At 41.3% G+C, this 19,578-nt stretch overlaps 1 protein-coding gene across 1 annotated transcript; it reads left to right on the top strand.

Annotated features, from left to right (window-relative positions):
• The first annotated feature begins 5,161 nt into the window (after positions 1–5,161).
• Positions 5,162–6,033, top strand: LOC121453412 (60S ribosomal protein L7a). Its single transcript, XM_041660163.1, has one exon. The coding sequence runs from the start codon at positions 5,175–5,177 to the stop codon at positions 5,973–5,975; it is 801 nt and encodes a 266-aa protein (XP_041516097.1). The 5' UTR covers positions 5,162–5,174; the 3' UTR covers positions 5,976–6,033.
• Positions 6,034–19,578: the final 13,545 nt, after the last annotated feature.

The following is a 19,578-nucleotide window of genomic DNA, read 5'->3' as shown; positions in this document are numbered from 1 at the left end:
TACAGAAACTTTTCAGTTTCAGGAGGTCCCCGGATATTAATCCACACACCTTTGAACACCTACTTTTTGACAAAGAAGCAAAATTATCAAATGGAAAAAGGAAAACATATTTAACAAATGGTGCTGGCATGACTGGATATCAACATGTAGAAGAATGAAAATAGACCCATATCTATCACTATGCAAAAAACCCAAGTCCAAATAGATCAAAGTCCTTAACATAAAGCCAGCCACAATGAACCTCATAGAAGAGAAAGTGGGAAGTACACTTGAATGCATTGGCACAGGAGACCACTTCCTAAATATAGCCTCAGTAGCACAGACACTGAGAGAAACTTCACAGGTATTATATGCACATAGATTCATTAGCTCATTATGTAAAATATCTTGTTCATTTTAGGAATCCCCAAAGAGAAATTCTTTCAGGAGGGAATTACTCATCATGCCTAAAACAGCCTAGTAGAAATCGTTTTTTGTTTATTTTTTTTTCTGTCTGGTCTTGATACCTGGAATACAAGACAGAAAATATTATTCTCCTGCCCCATAAAAGCTGTGCTTGCCCTGTGCCATGCTTCCTACTCTAGCACTTTGGGTGATCTATAAAATTTTAATGTTCAGCAGCTCCCTCTTCCACAATTATCTAGAAGTAAAAAGAGGAAAATACATTAAGTGATAAAAACTTTAGGTCAGTCCTTTCAAAGTCATTTCTAATGCTGCATTAAAAAACAAAAAAAGCAACCCACAAGCAGAATAAATGAGGTGTGCCATTTAATTCTGGATATTACAGGGCAGTGTAATGAAGCAGGGAAGTGCATTTCCAGAGAAGCAGAGACTCAAGTCTGGAAAAGAAGCTTTACCTGTCTGGGGATTGAAAATAAACAATTTGCAGAGGTCAGAGACCTAGGAAACAAACCCAGAAAGCTAATGTGCTCTCCTCGTGCAAGGTGAGAAAGTGCTGCAGAGCATGGACTGCCTTAAACAGAAAGAAGTTCCCAGAAAACCTCATTTGCCTTGGAAAATATAACTTTCATATGAGTTATCCAAAGACTGGTCTCTAGCCATGCCCAGCCTTGGGGAGTGTTTTCTTGAAGGCTGTTATTAATTCCATTAGTTTTTTAAATATGTTTTTTATTTTCAAGCTTTTAGCTCCTAATACCATCCCCACATATATCTTATTCTACTTGGGTCATGGTTTCAGAGCTCCTAAAACTTTTTTTCTCCCAGGAAATCCCTGTACCTTACAATATTTTGATATGTCCATGACTTACAACCCTACTCACAAGGAGTTTGCCATCATTACAGTAAATCTCCTGGAGAGATCTCAAGGTCACACCAGTGAAATATAGACTATTAGTACCGAGTCTCCAAACTAATGAATCTGGACATAGAAATAGAGTGTCAGAGCAAATACAAACTACATAGCACGCAGAGTGCTATGAAATAGTATCCAGGGTATAAAGGTTATTTGACTGGTAAATAGATTGAAGATACAGTAATGTAATCACTTATATAACTTACATCAGAAAATATACTTATTTACTTCAAATTAATTGTACCTCTGCATGCACAATTTTTTTTAAAAATTTGCATGCATATCAATGTGTTAAGTGTTGGAATTTGTAGGCAGAGAATTTCATTGGGATTACTGTCTCCCCAATAAATGATATTGTGACTTACTATTAATTATAAATGCTCAGCTGATAGCTTAGGCTTGTTACTAACTAACTCTTACAATTTAAATTTATCCATACTTATTAATTTACATGCTGCCATTGGGCTCATGGCTTGTTGCATCTTCATCTTCTACATGCCCTGCTTCCTCTGCATCTGAATGATTACTCCACCTTTTTTCTTCCCAGCATTCTTTTAGTCTGGCTCTCTTGCCTAACTATTGTACAGTTAGCTCTTTATTAGACCAGTGAGAGCAACACATCTTCACAGTGTACAGAAGGATTATTCCACAACAGGAATTATGAAGAAAACTGGTGATTTACTTCTAAAAAAAATTACCTATTTATTTATCATCCTATTTATTTATTCATTCATGGTGGGGACATGTATGCCACAGCAAGCATGTGGGGATCTGAGGACAGGGTTAGAGAATCAGTTTTCTTCTTCTGCCATGTACATCTCACAGATCAAGCTCAAGCTGGCAGGCTTGGCAGAGTACTTCTACCCACTGAGCCATCTGACAGTCCTAGTTTGCATTTTAGTATAAAATATTAAATAGTTTTTTTTCAAGAAAGCGTAATCGTAATTTAAGAAAACAAATACAGATAATTTAGGACATATCAAGTTATCAGAAAAGAAAAGTCATGGTTAAACTTGGAGGCTTCATGATAACAAGAGAAAATGTGCTAATAAAATGGAAATAATTGTTGCACAATTAGCTTGGTGAAATCTACTTTCCCATCGGAAAAGGAAGAAAAACGGTAATAGTTGTCTACAGCATTGTTAGGAGTGTTAAGTGAGATAATATTATACAATGTAAAGCTCTTAATACAGTGGCCGGTTCACACTGTCTTCCTTAAACACTGGCAATCACTTTAGTTGGTGATTTCAGATCCCACTGTTTAGGCAGGGGCACGGTAGCTGCTCCCAGCATTTTGCCATGTGGTATGTACTGTACAGTTTCTGCTTTTCCAAAGTTTTGCTGAAAATAATGATGGTGAGTAACCTCCACACCAAGACCTTGAGTCTCCTCCCCAGATCTGGCTCTGAGCTCTTAAAGTGGACAAAAGTAACTGTTGGATAAAGCCGTTGTCACCAGAAACTCACAGCTGAACACAACAAGGAACACTAAGGAAAGCAATGGTCTGGTTTTCCTACAAGGTGACAGTCACTTACGCAATATCAATATTCCAGAACATGCTTGCCCTTTCCTTAAGTGAAAAATTAGCCCTCCCTTTCCTTCACTTTATTTTAAAGTTTAACTTAAATGAGTATTATTGTCTAATATTACTTTACTTACTGCTGGGGCCCATAAATCCCAGTGACTTAGCACTTGACTGCATGAGAGGATTGAAGAGAGTTTAGACGCTCTGCCGCCATGGCACTGTAGTGATGACAATCAATGATGATAATGAAGGATATTAACAAACGCAGATTCCCAGGTTGGGATAGCTAGTGGTGCCAACTCACACGATCCAGAATCGGCTAGAAGACAAGACTCACAGCTTACTTGGGTGGAATTATCTAGATCAGGTTAGCCTTTGAGTGTGCGTGTAAGGGATTATTTTCACTATGTCAACTGGTGTGAGCCGACCCACCTTAACTGTGGATGGCACCAGACAGTGGGCTGGGGTCTTGGACTAGCTAAAAAGAAGCGCACGATCTAAGATGAGCATTTATCACTCCCTGCTTCCTGAATATTAGGTGTTTGAAAAACTTTCATCCGTGCCACCACAAAATTCTGTGAGTTAGCTCTACTAATTTTAATCTTTTTCACACGAATTCACTTTACACACAGGTGCTTTTAATGCATAATTTTCTCCTTTGCAACATGAAGATATTTTCTGGTTTGACTCACATCTTATTGAAGGTTTGTAATCATGGTATGTCATTAAATGGAATCTACTATCTTTTCTGAAACTTGAACAAATTGGTATTTTGTTTCCTACAAAAACATAAACAAACACTATTTAAAGAGAAAGACACAAAGAAGGGGAAATGGGCAGAAAGAGCAAAGAAAGACAAAGGCAATGAGGAAGGAAAGAAGAAACGGAGGAAGGAAGGTGGAGATGGAACGGGAAAGATTAAGGGAAAGAGGGGGACATGGAGGGGGAAAAAGAGGGAGGGGAAAGAGGAAGAAAAAAGGAGGAGAAGGGAGAAGACAAGAGAGAGTGAAGCTCTTGGCATGCCCCATCTGAGCCCACGTGATGCTGGTAGGATCAGAGGTTGACCCTGCCCTGGAGATGCTGCTATAGCTCTAGGTGTTGGTTGTGTTGAAGAATCGGCCTGTCTGCCTCCACTTCATTATTAGAACTGATGTCTTCCCCACCAGCTTCTGCTTATGAATGGTTGCAGCTCTCTTGTGATTTCCTGGTTTCTGGTCTGTCCACACTGGGTACTCACATTTATGAATCTTTCAAAGAAAGTGAATCAGTCCAGATCAGTAGGTCTCCATTGAGTGTGGGTGCATCCTCTCTGAGGTTTGTTAGAAAGCACATACATAATGAGGAGATTCTAAAAAACTTACATCAGAGAACCCTACAAATAAGGACTTAAAAAAAAAAAAAGAAAACCAAGCTTTCATTTTAGAACAGTGATGTGGGAGTGATTTCTTATTAATAAAGAAACTGCCTAGACCCATTTGATAGGCCCACCCTTAGGTAGGCGGAGAAAACAGAACAGAATACTGGGAGAAAGAAGCTGAGTCAGAGAGTTGCCATAATTCTCCTACTGGACACAGACGCAGGTTAAGATCTTCCCTGGTAAGATACCTTGTGGTGTTACAGGGATATTAGAAATGGGTTAGATCGATATGTAAGAGCTAGCCAATAAGAGGCCAGGCAGTGTTTAAAAGAATACAGTTTCCGTGTAATTATTTCGGGGCATAAAATAGCAGTGTGGGCAGCCGGGTGCCGGGGACGCAGCCCCCCCCCCCCCGCCCCCCGCTCCTAATACAACAGAACAGGTTCCTGGCCTACAAAAAAGATGAGCATTGTGCAATGTTCCCAGGTTTCTCTCTCAGCTCACCTTACTGGAATCTTGCATTCCAGGGACACACGGGTTATGACTGACAATTGTAATTGATGCACTATAATTATTGTTTTTATTTAGTTTTAAGCTATTGTCCTGTTTTTCTCTTCCAGGATCCCATTAAAAAATGGAGTTTTAAAACTCCATTTTCCATGAGTTCCTATGCTATCTATCTCTGCTTGACTGTGAAGGTTCCTTTGCTTTTGATATCTTGACAGTGAGGAATATTGTGGTATATTGTTGAATGACCTCAGTTAGGATTGTGGGTCTCATGATTAGATTTGCAGCATGGATCTTGGGCAGAGAAACACAGATCCTAAGCCCTCTTTGGCCTCCCTACTGTAAAAACTCAGTCTGCTGCATTCCTGTCACCTCTGTGAATGGAAATCACTCCACAGAGCCACACTTGATGGCAGAAGTTAGCATGCAGAGCTAGCCATAAGAAGTGGAGCTGGCTCCTCCAGCCCGGCAAGATGCCCAAGGGAAAGAAGGCCAAGGGGAAGAAGGTGGCCCCGGCCCCCGCCGTCGTGAAGAAGCAGGAGGCGAAGAAGGTGGTGAATCCTTTGTTTGAGAAGAGGCCTAAGAACTTCGGCATTGGGCAGGACATCCAGCCCAAGAGAGATCTCACGCGCTTCGTCAAATGGCCCCGCTACATTAGGCTGCAGCGGCAGAGGGCCATCCTCTATAAGCGGCTCAAAGTTCCTCCAGCGATTAACCAGTTCACCCAAGCCCTGGACCGGCAAACAGCTACCCAGTTGCTTAAGCTTGCCCACAAGTACAGGCCAGAGACCAAGCAGGAAAAGAAGCAGAGGCTGCTGGCCCGTGCTGAGAAGAAAGCTGCCGGCAAAGGGGATGTCCCGACTAAGAGACCACCTGTCCTTCGAGCGGGCGTCAATACAGTCACCACTTTGGTAGAGAACAAGAAGGCTCAGCTGGTGGTGATTGCCCACGACGTAGACCCCATTGAGCTGGTGGTCTTCCTGCCTGCTCTGTGTCGCAAGATGGGGGTCCCCTACTGCATCATCAAGGGAAAGGCCAGGCTGGGGCGGCTGGTCCATAGGAAGACATGCACCACTGTTGCCTTCACACAGGTTAACTCGGAAGACAAGGGTGCTCTGGCCAAGCTGGTGGAAGCTATTAGGACCAATTACAACGACAGATATGATGAAATCCGCCGCCACTGGGGAGGCAACGTCCTGGGTCCTAAATCTGTGGCTCGAATTGCCAAGCTGGAAAAGGCAAAGGCCAAAGAACTCGCCACTAAACTGGGTTAAATGTACTGCTGAGTTTTCTGTACATAAATATAAAACTTCCAAAAAAAAAAAAAAAAAAGAAGTGGAGCTGGACTCTGTCTCTTCCAGAGTGGACTTCAAATTCTACACAGGGAATTGTTTTCACTCATTTGTTCATTTGTTTCTTCTTTCAGTAGTTTATGCTGCTTTGGACTCTGGGATTTGTATTTGTTCCCTAGGGATGATTCTATACTACTTGGTGCTCACGTTTTTTCAGCTTTGGCCACTGGTGCTGTCAGTTGGTTTGTATGCCCATGCCCACCCCCACTCCCAACTTCCGTCATCGTGGCCTGTGTCATTGTGTATAGCACTTCTTTGGATTGAGGTACTATAAGAAATTTCAGCCATGGTTCTATGTAGTCACAGTTCTTCACTGACTCCTATTATTTTTCACAGTTATAAAAACTCGGTGTGCTAGACAAAGGCTCTATTACTGAGCTATGCTTCCTTAAGAACACTGACTGGGGCTGGAGAAATGACTCAAAGGTTAAGAGCACTGGTTGCTCTTCCAAAGATCCTGAGTTCAATTTCCAGCAAGTACATGACGGCTTACAACTATCTCTACTGAGATCTGGTGCCCTCTTCTGGCCTACAGACACACATGCTGATAGAACACCGTATACATAATAAATAAATAAATCTTTAAAAAAATGTGTGGGTTTCAGGACAGCCAGGACTACACAGAGAAAGAAATATATATAAAAGAAAGAAAAAAAAAGCACTGACCGCTCTTCCAAAAGACTCAGTTTCAGTTGTCAGCATCCACAAGAGGCGGTTCAGAAGTCTGATGTCTTCTCCAGCCTTTTCGGGCACAAGGCATACAATGGTGCATGTACATACACATGGGCAAAATAGTCATACATACATAAAAATTAAAATCTTTAACAAAAAAAGAGAGACCCCATGATTTGAGTGCCAGGCATGCTTGAGGCTAATAGAATGTCATCGCCTTTATATGCTCTCAGCTGACAGAACAAAGGAATATGTATGTATCCATAATTATGTACTAAATATTAAAATAATTACATATTAAAATAGTTACAGCTCATGGCAAATGTACTTTTAACCAGCTTCATCTGAATGTGACATCTTTGATAACCTTAGTGCAATACCAAACTAAGGAAGCTGACACAAGTTAGCTGTGTTTCTATTTCATCTTCGCATAAGTTTATTCACGGATCACCCCAATGGAGATGCAGGATTCCGTTTGGAAGATATTTGTTCTGGGTGGCTTCGTGTCATCAATCTGATAAACCCAAGAGGGAGGGAGTTGAAGAACTACCTTTGTGTCATCAATTTGATAAACCTGAGAAGGGAGCCTCAGTTGAAGAGCTACCCATGGGCACGTCTGTGGGGCATTTTCCTAATTGCCGATTCTTGGGAGCCTAGTCTGCTGTCTGTGGAACCAACGCTAGGCAGGGGCTCTTGGGTTGCCTAAGAGAGACAGCTGAGCAGAAGCCAGGGTGCTACAGAGGGTCAGTAGTAATCAACGTTCCTCTGGGCTCTCTAGCTTAGTTCCTGCTGGAGTTCCTGCCCAGACTGCCCTCCGTGATAGACTTCACCTGGACACAGAAGCTCACTAAGCCTTCTCTCCTCAAACTGCGTTGGTCTTGGTGTTTATCACAGCGATAGACAGCAGACTCGAGCAATATCCCTCCTGCTGCTCCGCGGTAATCACATTTGTCTCCCCATTTCCTCCTTTGCCAATGTCTTTGAATGCTCACAACCACTCATCTCTTTTGTTCATAATCTTGTTTTGAGTGTATTGCATGAATGTAATCATGTAGCATTAACCCTTTGAGATCAAATATTGTTGTTTTAAATTGGAGATCCAGTTAACATGTATGTGTTGATACTTTCTTTCTTTGCTATTTCTATGTAACATTCCATGGTTTATTGAGCCCTTTAGAGGACAGGATGATTGTTCCCATTTTTTTTTTTTTTTTTTTTTTTTTTTTTGGTTTTTCGAGAGAGGGTTTCTCTGTGGCTTTGGAGCCTATCCTGGAACTAGCTCTTGTAGACCAGGCTGGTCTCGAACTCACAGAGATCCGCCTGGCTCTGCCTCCCAAGTGCTGGGATTAAAGGCGTGCGCCACCACAGCCTGGCTCGATTGTTCCCATTTTTGATAAATAATAAAGAAACTGCCATGGACATTTCTGTACAGGCTTTTGTATAGACATAAAATTTCACTTCTCTGGGACACATTCCAAGAAGCCATATACTATTATTTCAAATATAAACTGTGGAGAAAAGCAGTGTTACATAGCAGTGCAAACAGGAGAGTGACTGACAGATCGCTAAGCCTGCAAAACATTACTCTAAATAGCAAGCTCCCTTTACTCTTCTGTTTTCTGACTCTGCTCCCCACAATTTCTTTCACTGTGTGGGAAATTCATGCCCTTGTTTTCCAAAGCTCTTTTAGAACTATGTTTGATGAGGAATACATTTGTATTCTTTCACTGAAAGTTCTCAGAATATGGGTCTGGGGACCCATGAGCATCCCAATGATCCCTTTAGTGAGCTTATGAAGTCAAAATAATTTTCATAACAGTTTGAAGACTTCATTGACGTTTGCACTGCCGTCTTTCCAGAGATCGTGTGGTATGTGATAACAGGGCTGACGGAATGTGTGCTTGCATGTTGAAATTTTCAGGATTTATACTATAAATCTCAGTAGATACAACCCACATAAACAAAACATCTTGGAGGTTCCCTCATAATCTTCAGAGCATACAAGGGAATCTGAAACTAGTTTGAAATGATTGGTTTTTTCCTATTAATGTTATTTCTACTTTCTCTGTACATCTTCATAAAGTATTTAAGGTATTCAACAGCATTCCCATAGTTTTGCCATTCTTTGAAGCCTACAGCAGCAGTACAGGAAGACGAGTGGATGCTAAAACCAAGATGAATGACTACGTATGACATAAACCAATAAGGCCTGAGCCCCCCTGTGAAAGGAGCAGGTATTCATTTCAGAAGATGGAGGGAGGACTTCTCAAGTTATCATTCACCCAAGCCTAGAAGAATAATGAAAGTTTTTCTACCCAGATTCCCTCTGCCGCTTACTCATATGCTAGAAAGGAGTCATACAAATTGAGGACTGATATTTCTTTTTGCAATATTCAGAACTAAAGAAACAAAACATTTATAGGATATGGAGCCTCTGTTGCCTTGTGAAATCCTCCTTAGACTATTCTTTTAAAACAGAGATGATTTCTAGTGAATCCAGTGGCAACGTGGAAAGAACCCATTACCCATTTTTTAAAGTGACATACATATGAACTTTCCTCTTATTCTGCTGGATTTTGTACTAGGTTTATGAATATAATCAAGAAGGTCATGTTTCTAGTCACAAATAGATTCAATTTAATGTTGGTTTAATTTTTGAACCAGCAATAAAGTCTCAAGCCTCTGTAAATTCTGTGGCTTATTTGGGCTCTCTCTCTTTCTCTTCCTTCCTCTTCCCCCTCGACTCACTTCCTTTGTTTCACTCATTCTATTTTTTTTAAGACATGGTATCATATATCCTGGCCTGGTATCAAGCACAGATTTGTGGTACCATGCCTGGTTTTATGTGGTATTGCCACCAGGGCTTCATACATGCTAGGCAGACACTCTGCCAACTGGGCTATATCCCCCAGTTCTCTGATTTTATATTTTAAAAAGAAGGTGTTTATTTTCAGATATTCATGTAGTGAGCCCGACAGGATCGCCATTACAAGATGGCGCCAACATCCTGTCTTGTTGGAAATAAACAACTCCATATTTGGCTATGCCTTTGAGAGCTGCGTGTCCCCCGCTTCCTGCTTCCCGTATGCGCGGTGGATGAGGATCCTTGAGCCCATCCCGATGTGGTCTGGTGTCAGCTGTTGGTGGCAGCCAATCACAGGGCGACCCGTGTGCCATTTTCCTATTTAAGCAGCTGCCTAAGAGCCCTTCATCCCTTCGCTTCATGCTCTCCCTGCCCTTCCCTTCCTGCCCCTTGTTTCCCTGCCCCTCTTGCTTCCTGCTCCCCATCAATCAAGGGTACTCTAGTAAAGCGTGATCCGATCCGAGTGGAATCCTGATGTGGTGGTTGTTCTTTCTCGCTGGTCGAGAGGTCCGCCACATATTCACTTTTTAAAATTTAATTAAAAAGCAAATTCAGATCCCCTTTTATTCTGAAACGGCTTAATTTATAGATAGAAAAATGGCCAAATGTTTAGAATAAGTGTGTGAAGGGGCCCATTCTAGCTATGGAGAAGCAGGAATATGTATGGATAAGATACTTTGTTCTTGGCCCATTTGAAGGTGACAATCTGACAAAAGAATTAGTTTTTCATTACTTACAAGAGTATTTTTCTTTATTAGAAGAAAATATATTTATATGTGGTTTTTAAAATGATGCATTGCCAATCTTGTAAGTGGAACCCCAAGTGGAAAAGCCAGTTTGACAATGTTCATTTGACCTTTATGGGATAGAATATCTCCTCTTTATTTTAAGACTTAGCTCTTTTTATTTCGTTGTAATCCGTGTATGGCCCATCTCCTTTCTTCTGTTACAGTTCTTGCTTTTTAATTAGGTTAGTGAATGCTAATGCGCAGCTGATTGTAGGGGAATATTTTAAGTTTTATTTTAACTGCAATAAAATAGTCTTGTGCTAAATATTTGCAAAGGTCAAAATTTTTACATGAGAAAAGCACTTCTACAGAGAATAAAAGAATATAATTGAATAGCTTTTTATATACCAAGCACATGGTAGATGCTTGGTTAATGTGTACCCAGTGATGAAGCTGTTTGTACATGCTGAAATTCTCTTATTATATCTTCATTGATTCTGCTAAATATCTATTGTGTACATCCTTTATCTCAGGACAGTGTAGAAATGAGTTTGTCCCTTAGAAACCAGGGGAAGATACTCGGTTACCCTAAATAGACATATAATATAAATATGATGGTAAGGATAACAGTGGTATATATAAGCAAATATTATGAGAACAAAATTTTTGAGTTATGAACCCAGATTCAAGGGATCAAGTGGATGGCTTGAACACCTATTTGAGTAATAACGGGATTCCTCTCTATTGGTGAAGAGCGGGGAGAATGATGGTGGGGAGGGAAGGCCCGGAGTGATAAGCATGAGAAGAAATGTCAGTGAGGACTGAGGAAGGGTAATGTGGAAGGAGGAAGGCCATAGAGGAAAATGGAGGGGACTGAAAATTCGAGCCATGGTCCGGGGTAGAAACACAGGGGTAAGGGGAAGAGATAGGCAGAACCGTTTGCATAGGCGGTACTCTGCTCTCCCTTGAGAGGGTCTCCGCTGCAGCAGTGCTTCTTAAGGTGGGCCTCTAAGTCCAGTGGAGGGAGACACAGAGCAGGGAGCACGACAAACCCAGAGCCCTGGGTGAATAGGCTAAGCTTCCTCAGTGGGATCCAAACATATGTCAAGGGCAAAGATGCAACTTCCATGTGGTAGAGTATCCTCTCTGGAATTCTCTCCTCCTGGTAAGTCTTCCTCCATCAACAGCTTTCTGCTGTTCTGGGTTATTGACTTAAGAATTCCGGCATGGTTCTGGGAGGGCGAGACACACTCAGAAAGACTCATCTCCCCAAATATAGTGATTTGGAAGAGGCTGAGGTGAAAGGGGATGGAACCATATGTTTAAAGTGCTTTGTATCTATGCCTAAGAACAGTTGAACAAAACCTTCTTCAATATAGTTCAGCCCAAATCTCCATGGGACCTGGCTAGAGATTCCCTACGTCTGCAACAGGCCCTCACTTACTACCCCCAGGCTCCTTTGTTCCAGATGGTTTTGAAAGAACCAAAGCCAAATGTCCTTCCTTTCCCATAGGAGGGAATTCAGGTCTTTGTTCCTTTAGGGATCTAGCACGGAGATGAGAGAGTCGATGAAGTGTGCATGGTGACTGGGATTGACGACAGGCTACGAGGCCGCGCCTGGAGCTGAGGCGGTGCGGAAACTAGACTCAGCCAGGCTTCCTCTGGGTGAGAGCTGGGGGGAGAAGAAATTCAAGCGGCAACCACCACAGCCCTCACTGGATTTGGGAGGAACTCTCTGGGGAGCACTGAAAAGTGTCAGAGGGCAATGAACCTCCAAGTAGGAGCACGAGAAGTTTCCATTCTTGGTGTCTGAACATCAGGTGGAAGCAGCTGTGGACTCTTGTTTGCTTACACCTATGCCCAAAGAGAATGAATATATTATGCCTTAGCTGTGTTAATTTTCTAGGCTGATGAACAAAATGCCAAAAGTTGAGTAATCTTAACAGAGAAACTTATTTTGTCCCAGTGACCCCCAGTACTGGAGGCTATAATCAAGATGGTTGCTAGGTGGTTCATTGAGAGACCTGTGAATAGAGTCCATCCATGGCTTCCTTAGCTTACAGCATCCTTGGTTTTTGAAGTGCAACTCAGTCTCTGTTTTGATTTTCTGTGTGTCTGTCTGTCTGTCTACACACACACACACACACACACACACACACACATATTCTGATGCTCCTGTATGTGGTGGATTGAAAGAAAATGGCCCCTAAACGAAGTGGCACTATTAGGAGGTACAACCTTATTGGAGGAAGTGTATCACTGTAGGGGTGAGCTTTGAAGTTTTGAAGCTCAAGCTTCCTTCAGGAGAAGTTCAGCTGACTTCCTGTTTCCTACAAGATGTAGGAAACACATCTTTATGTATGCCGCCATGCTCCCTGTCATGATGATAATGGACTGAACCTCTGAAACTGTAAGTGAGCCACCCCAACTAAATGTTTTCTTTATAAGAGTTGTCATGGTCATGGTGTCTCTTCACAGCAATGAAAACCCAAACTAAGACACTGTATCAGTGTTTCTACCCAAATTTTCTCATTTTGTCCTGGATGAGGGGACTATCCTAATTCCTCTATTATAATTAATTACACTTGTGACATTTCTAATAATGTGCTTAGGTAAGGATTTTAATATAGCTTTTGTGGGGGATGAGGGATAAGATTCACTCACAACACCAACTAAGTTTTGAAACTCTTTTTTAAATATTTTAAATTACAGTTTTGTGTAATTATACTTTTGTGTGTGTGCACATGTACATGTTTACAGAAACGTACACACACAGAGCTATCAGAGGAAACCTTGGAATTGATTATCTTCTTCAACCCTTTGCATCCTGGTGATCAGGCTTGGAGGCAGGTGTCTTTACTTGAGCCATCTTGTCAGCCTGAGATTAAAATCTTAGTTTTATTTTGTGTGTGTGTGTGTGTGTGTATATATATATATATATGTATATATATGTATATATATATACATATATATATATGTCTTACTATAAGAAAAACAGCAACAAGCCCTGTTATTGTCAAATGTAGTACAGAACCAACTATTTCTTCTTTACCATCACTTGCCAACATTCTACCACCCCACACCTACCTCTTCAGCACTTTTAGTGCCCACCTTCTGTATAAGCTTGGAGAAACCAGGAAATAGATCCTAGTCCTAAGAAAGTCACAGTTTCAAGGAGGCAGCAGATTTGCAAACAGTCTTAGAGAAACTTGTGATACTGCTATACTGACTTAATTTCCTCGCTGAGAGGCCTGCCTTGTTTAAGAACTGGGTAAAATCTTCATTGTGAAGCTTGTGATTGGAAGCCACGGAACATCAGAGTGGGGACCACGGAGGCCTTTTTAAAAAAGCTATTCAAGTTCTACACAACCAAATTTTACCATATGTTATTTTAAAGGTGGACAGGCTGTTAAAAGAAAATAGTCATTGTGCACAAATGGCTGGTCGTTTGGTTGAGTCAAGATAATTAAGAGCTAGACATGATAACTGTAAGCTTCCATCAATGTGTGGATACCAAGGGTTTCTCAGTCTTGGCACTATTGCCATTTAGGACAAGATAACTTTAAGAAATATCAAAGTGGCTGTTTTGTGAATCCATTGGCACTTCAGTAGCCTCTCTGTATCTATCTATGGGTTCCAGTCGCGCCTCCCCTTTCTTTGTGGCATCTGTAGGACTTGGCTCCAGTTGGAAACCATTTGCAAACACCTGAACACATGCTCTGTTTCATTGTATCCAACTTAACATGGGATATGCTTTTTTTTTTGAGATTCCTAGTCAATTTTACCTTTTACTTACCTGGAACGGAGTTAATGTATTCTGGTTATTTGTGAGTGTTTTGGGGACGGAGGGGAAGGTGGTTAACACAGACACTTGAGAGCTTAAAACGTCATACTGACAACTTATAACTTGAGTTACTAACTCAAAGCTCTTGAAACATTCTTATGAGTGGACTACAGTTTAGTGTAGACAATGGGAATGATTAAGGAAGCCAGGAAAGGAAGAAGACATAGAGAAGAGTGGTTTAAGCCTCATCTTCTTAACCTTAGTGATGGGGGGCATCATTAGCTGAAGTAGTCTGTCTATTTAAGGCTAAGGTATGTATTGTGCATGTGTGTGTGTGTGTGTGTGTATGTGTGTGTGTTCCCAAGTGAGCATGAGTATGCACGCACACGTGTCTGTGAAGGCCAGAAGATAACCTTGGCTGGCTCCACCCACTTTCCCCACCTTGTCACTGGCCTGGAACTGCCCAGGCAGGTTATGCTGGATGGCCAGTGAGTATCAGGGATGCTCCTTCCTCCACCTCCCTAGTGCTAGGCTAGAGATGCAAACCACTGGACCTGGCTTTTCTTTCTGGGTGAACACATTCAGGTCCTCATGTTTGCAGGGTGAGCTCTTTGTCAACTGAATTGTCCCCTCTGTCCCTTTATCCTGAGTTTTTAAAAGGTCTGTTATGTTGCCCCCCCCCCCCCCCCGGCCCTCAGCTCATTCCTGTTTCTCATCATGTAACAATATGGCTGAGACTATGAATCTTAAACTGCCGATCCTCTTCAGGCCTACTTGGTGTGAGTTACCTAGACAATGTTAGGAATCCCCCACTTTCTGAGCTGGAAAGACTGAACTTGACAATGAGAACTCTCAGTGATTTGCTGACAACAGCCCTGGCACAAATAGTTCTCACCAGCAGTTCTTTTTACTGAGCTGAACTTTCTTAACATATCAGATCATTACTCTTAAGTACAAATACGTAGTCTTAGTGGAGTAACGGGGCATAGCCTGTATTGGATTTTGATCGTTCTGGCATTTGGTTCAGCAGCAGCTTGACCCTGAGTTAATTAGTCTGACAATTCCTGCTGGCTGTTTCATCAAAATACTGCAACTTTCAACTTCATCAGTAATTTAGTTCATTTGTCTTTATTATGATTACTTCTGGTAGAAGAGTAGTACTTTTGATGATTGTAATGTTAGTGATGAATGGCAATAACAATGTATGGAAACATGCATTAATGTTTGTACTCACATGAACGTTAAAATACAGTTCTTTGCATGAAATGAGATGGCAGCTGTGCTGCCTAACACTCAAACTATCTTTCCTATGCTTAGATAACTTAGATTAATGCCAATGAGAGGAAAACATTCAATTTAAAAGAACACACAACTTCTTCCCTAAAATGCTCTAAATATTTTTGGAAATTGTACAAAAAGAACTGTAAAGAGAATGAGGCTTTTAAAAGCAAGTCTTCAATTTACTTCCTTAAATCACTTACACTTTCCTGTTTCCCCCAATCTTGTTTGCATGCATAACCAATTTTATATAGTTGCAATTACAGTGTAGATTCAATTTTGTATTCTGCTTTTTTCACTTAGCATTATTCTTCCATAATAATTTAAAGAGAGTTTTATTTACGGTTATTTCAAATGTAGAGAATATAATTTTCTAAACTGTACTTAAGTGCTCAATTTAAATATTTTAATGGCCAACCCAAATCATCAAATACACTTAGATAAGGGTGCATTATAGTTAATGCTTAACACTGCAGGAAACAACTTGCACATACATTAAAGTCAAATGTTATATGCAAATGAATGAGGACACTAAAGCCTGGTCTTTTTTATGTATTGCGATTTTTTTTTTTATCAGTCAGATGTATTCTTAGAATTGGATAGTCTGGCTGCTAAATTTTCATGCCCTGAACTAATTCAGCCAGTTGTAAAATTGTACCTTTCTGCAGATGATTTAACATGTGCACCTCATTTATACTTGAACTTGCTATGATTCAGACAGCATTATCCTAAATGATGTTAGGAAATTGTTCATTTTCTGTGTCAGCGAAAAATGAGGAAAGGCCAACCACATTTCGCCTGAAGAGAGTCATGTCAGAACTGACATCTTGGCAGATACAAAAATGCAAGTAAGATATTTTAATAGGGCATAGTAAAACTAATGAGCTGAGGACCAATCTACACTTCTCCATTGTATTAAAGAGGCATCTCCCGAATTTACTAATGTTAAAAGACATGCTTTATTAGTTGCTGGAGGAGGTCTATTTCATTAGATGATCAGTTAAAAACAAATTTGCTTCCTTTTTGTGTGATTTTTTTTTTTTTGCCTTGGTTTTTTAAAATGTGGCTTGGGAAAGTGGGTTTTAAAAATTATTAGTTGTGAATTTAAAATATGGAAAGCAAAGTTAGATTCTTGTTTCCACATTATTATTAAAGAAACGGGGAGTCTGAAGAATGCTTTCACTTTGGCTAGATGAACTAAGCAGTCTAGTGAGGCCCCACGAGCAGAGCTGTTGGGAGGTTAGCAAGCTCCGCGGGGCCGACTTCTACTGGTTCTGCTGTCTGTTGGGCATTTATTTGCATAGATGTATAGTTTTAAGGTTTCTGTCCAGAAAATGCAGAGAATGGCAGAAAGGCTGATTAGAGCAGTATCAGCTGGCAGATGCCAATCAGATCAGGCTGCTTTCTCGAGACAGAACTGGGGCGGTTGCTTCTGGCTCACCTTGGGTTTATTGGCTTTACACCGCTCAACCAGGGCAGTTTCAGACAGTCCCTTGGACCTGATTAGAACACAGTCTCTCAGAGTACAGCCCCATGCCAGTGGCCTCAGCAGCACCTTCAAATTCATAAAAAATACAAATAATTCCCTCCCTCTAACCTGCACCATCAGGAATGCTGCAGGAGTCGAGCGTGCTGGCCCATGCCTGTAACCCCAATCCCAGTATTTAGGGGACTGACGCTGCAGAATTTAGATTGGCCTGACATACATAGCAAGACTGTCTCAAAACAAACAAACAAAGCAAAATTGAAAATCAAAACCCAAACAATACCCATCCACCCCGAAAGAACAAAACCTGAGTGGATTGGGTTTAACAAGAGCTTTTAACAAGCCACGGAGATTGTCCTAATTCCAGTTCTATTGCTGTGATGAAATACTCGGACAACAAACAAGTTAGAGGGTCCACGTTTATTTTAGTGGTGGGAGCTGCCACAGCGGCATGGGCTTGAGACCACTAGTCCATCTAGGGTCCCGAAACAGGAAATGGTTCTGCCCATTTTCAACTAAGGTAATGGAGACCAAGCCCCACAGACATGCTTACCACTCACCCAGCTCCAAATGACCCATCACTGATACTCTTCCCAGGTGCATCTAGGCTGTCAAGTTGACAAGTAAAACTATCCATCACAGAGCCAAAACCAACATCTGGTCATAGAGCTGAAAACTAACGTTTGGGGAAGCATGATTCAGAGGTAGTGCTGAGAAAGAACAGATGGTAAAAATAAGGATGGTTCTTTCAAAGGTAAAGATGAGCAGATGGCTTTCACTTTAAGAACAATTGCTTAAAGAAACTGGGCAATTGGTGCAATTAGTTATATTTCACCAATGTAGTAGTGGGGGTTTTCAGTCTCTCTGGTCTTACACGTATGTAGCAGAGAAACCAAGAATTGCCATAAGTGGCATGTAGAATGGTGTTGCTGAACAAGACTGTTTTGTGATCAGCACGAATATAGAAGACAAGTAGGCCAGTCAGTTCTTTATTTAGGTAGACGCATAATCGAATGTATTTATGAGGCATGGTGCAATATTTCAATACATACAATATAATGGTGACAGCAGGGAAATTGGCATGGCATCGCCTCAAAGACATCATTGCTGTGTGTTCGTATTGTTCAAAAAATCCTCTCTACTATTTCTTTTTAAATATTGCCAGCCATTGTTCCCGTACTGTATGACATAGAACATTAGTCGTTATTCCTTCTATGGCAAGTTTGTTCTTGTGACTGGCAGAGAAAGGAAAAAGCTCCATTAGTTCTACCTTTTCTGAGACATTAATATATCTGCATATTATCATTCTACTGACTTCCTTCTGCAAAGATGTGTGAAAATGTTGCATAGTTTATATCCACTAATTTTGGAAAGTAAGGAGCATTCAGGCTGGAATGCTGAATAGACTGGGAAGTTGAAGGTCCCTTTAATTCCTTTCTTTTGACCTTGTAACCTTAGAAGAGGTTGGCAAACAAAAAGCTGTTACTATTGAAATGTAAAGTCAGAACGGAAACAGTAAAATGCTCTGGTTTTAACAAGCCCTGAAGGTGAGTCTGCTGCAGCCACATTTGAGAACTAGAGCAGAGAAGCAAATTCAAAAGTAATTTGATAGGAAGTTGGATTTTTTTTTTGCTTTGGTTTTATTTAGTATTTTGTTTATTTTGTTTTGTTTTTTTGTTGAGACAGTGTTTCTCTGTAGTTTTGGAGTCTGCCCTGGAACTAGCTCTTGTAGACCAGGCTGGCCTCAAACTCACAGAAATCCACCTGCCTCTGCCTCCTGAGTGTTGGGATCAAATGCATGCATCACCACCGCCCAGCTTTATTTAGCATTTTTTTTCTTTTTAAAGATTTGTCTTATTTTTAATTATGTGATGTGTGTGTGTGTGTGTGGGTGGGTGGGGAGAATGAGACCCTGGAGTTGGAGTCCCAAGCGGTTGTGAACCTTGACACATGCATGCTGGAAACCAAACTCTGGTCCTCTGTAAAAGCATCGAATGCACTAACTACTAGGCCAGCTCCCCAGCCCCATCTCCCTAGCCCCGTTTTTTAGTTGTTTGAGACTGGATCTCATGTAGCCCAGGCTGACTTTGAACTTGCTCTGTATACAAGGATTACCAGAAATTCCGCATTCTCCTGCCTCTTCTCTTAAGTCTTGGGATTGGAGTTGAGGACCAGCATGCTTGACTAGCTGAGAATGTGGTAAAAAGAACATGAGGTCACTGGCATCAAGGTCCATCTTGAATGCATTCAGTGCCCCCAACAAAGATGGCAGTACTGCAAGGATTTACAGGTGTTTGCATTTGTTTCCTGCTGCGCTGAATCAAATCACCACAAAAGTATAGGCTTATCCCGACGTAACTTGTGATTTTACAGTCCTGGAGGTAAGCGATCTTGAAACATCTGTCATTGGGCCTTCAAGGTGCAAGCAGGTTGTCTCTTCTGCAGGCTCTCTCTTATTTGGCTTGTGGCACTTGGTTCCAGTTGTCAAGCCATCGACTTGGTACCTCCAAACCTCTCTGACTCTGTCGTGCTGCCTTACTTCATTACTAAGTATCCCCAAGATTACTCCATTTATTAGTCACTTTAAGATAATCTAACCATCTCCGGGTCCTTCATTTAACAGTTGTCAAATCCTGCATAGCATACTCCCAGTCCCAGAGACTAAGATGTGGGCTCCTCTGACGGTGTATGCCACCATGTTTATTAGGCAAAAT

Source organism: Microtus oregoni, unplaced genomic scaffold, assembly GCF_018167655.1.
Source record: "Microtus oregoni isolate MIOR12 unplaced genomic scaffold, Mior012 000011F_ref0000422, whole genome shotgun sequence".
Classification (NCBI taxonomy): domain Eukaryota; kingdom Metazoa; phylum Chordata; class Mammalia; order Rodentia; family Cricetidae; genus Microtus; species Microtus oregoni.
The sequence above is the reverse complement of the archived record's forward strand: the minus strand, read 5'-3'. Positions and strand labels throughout refer to the sequence as shown.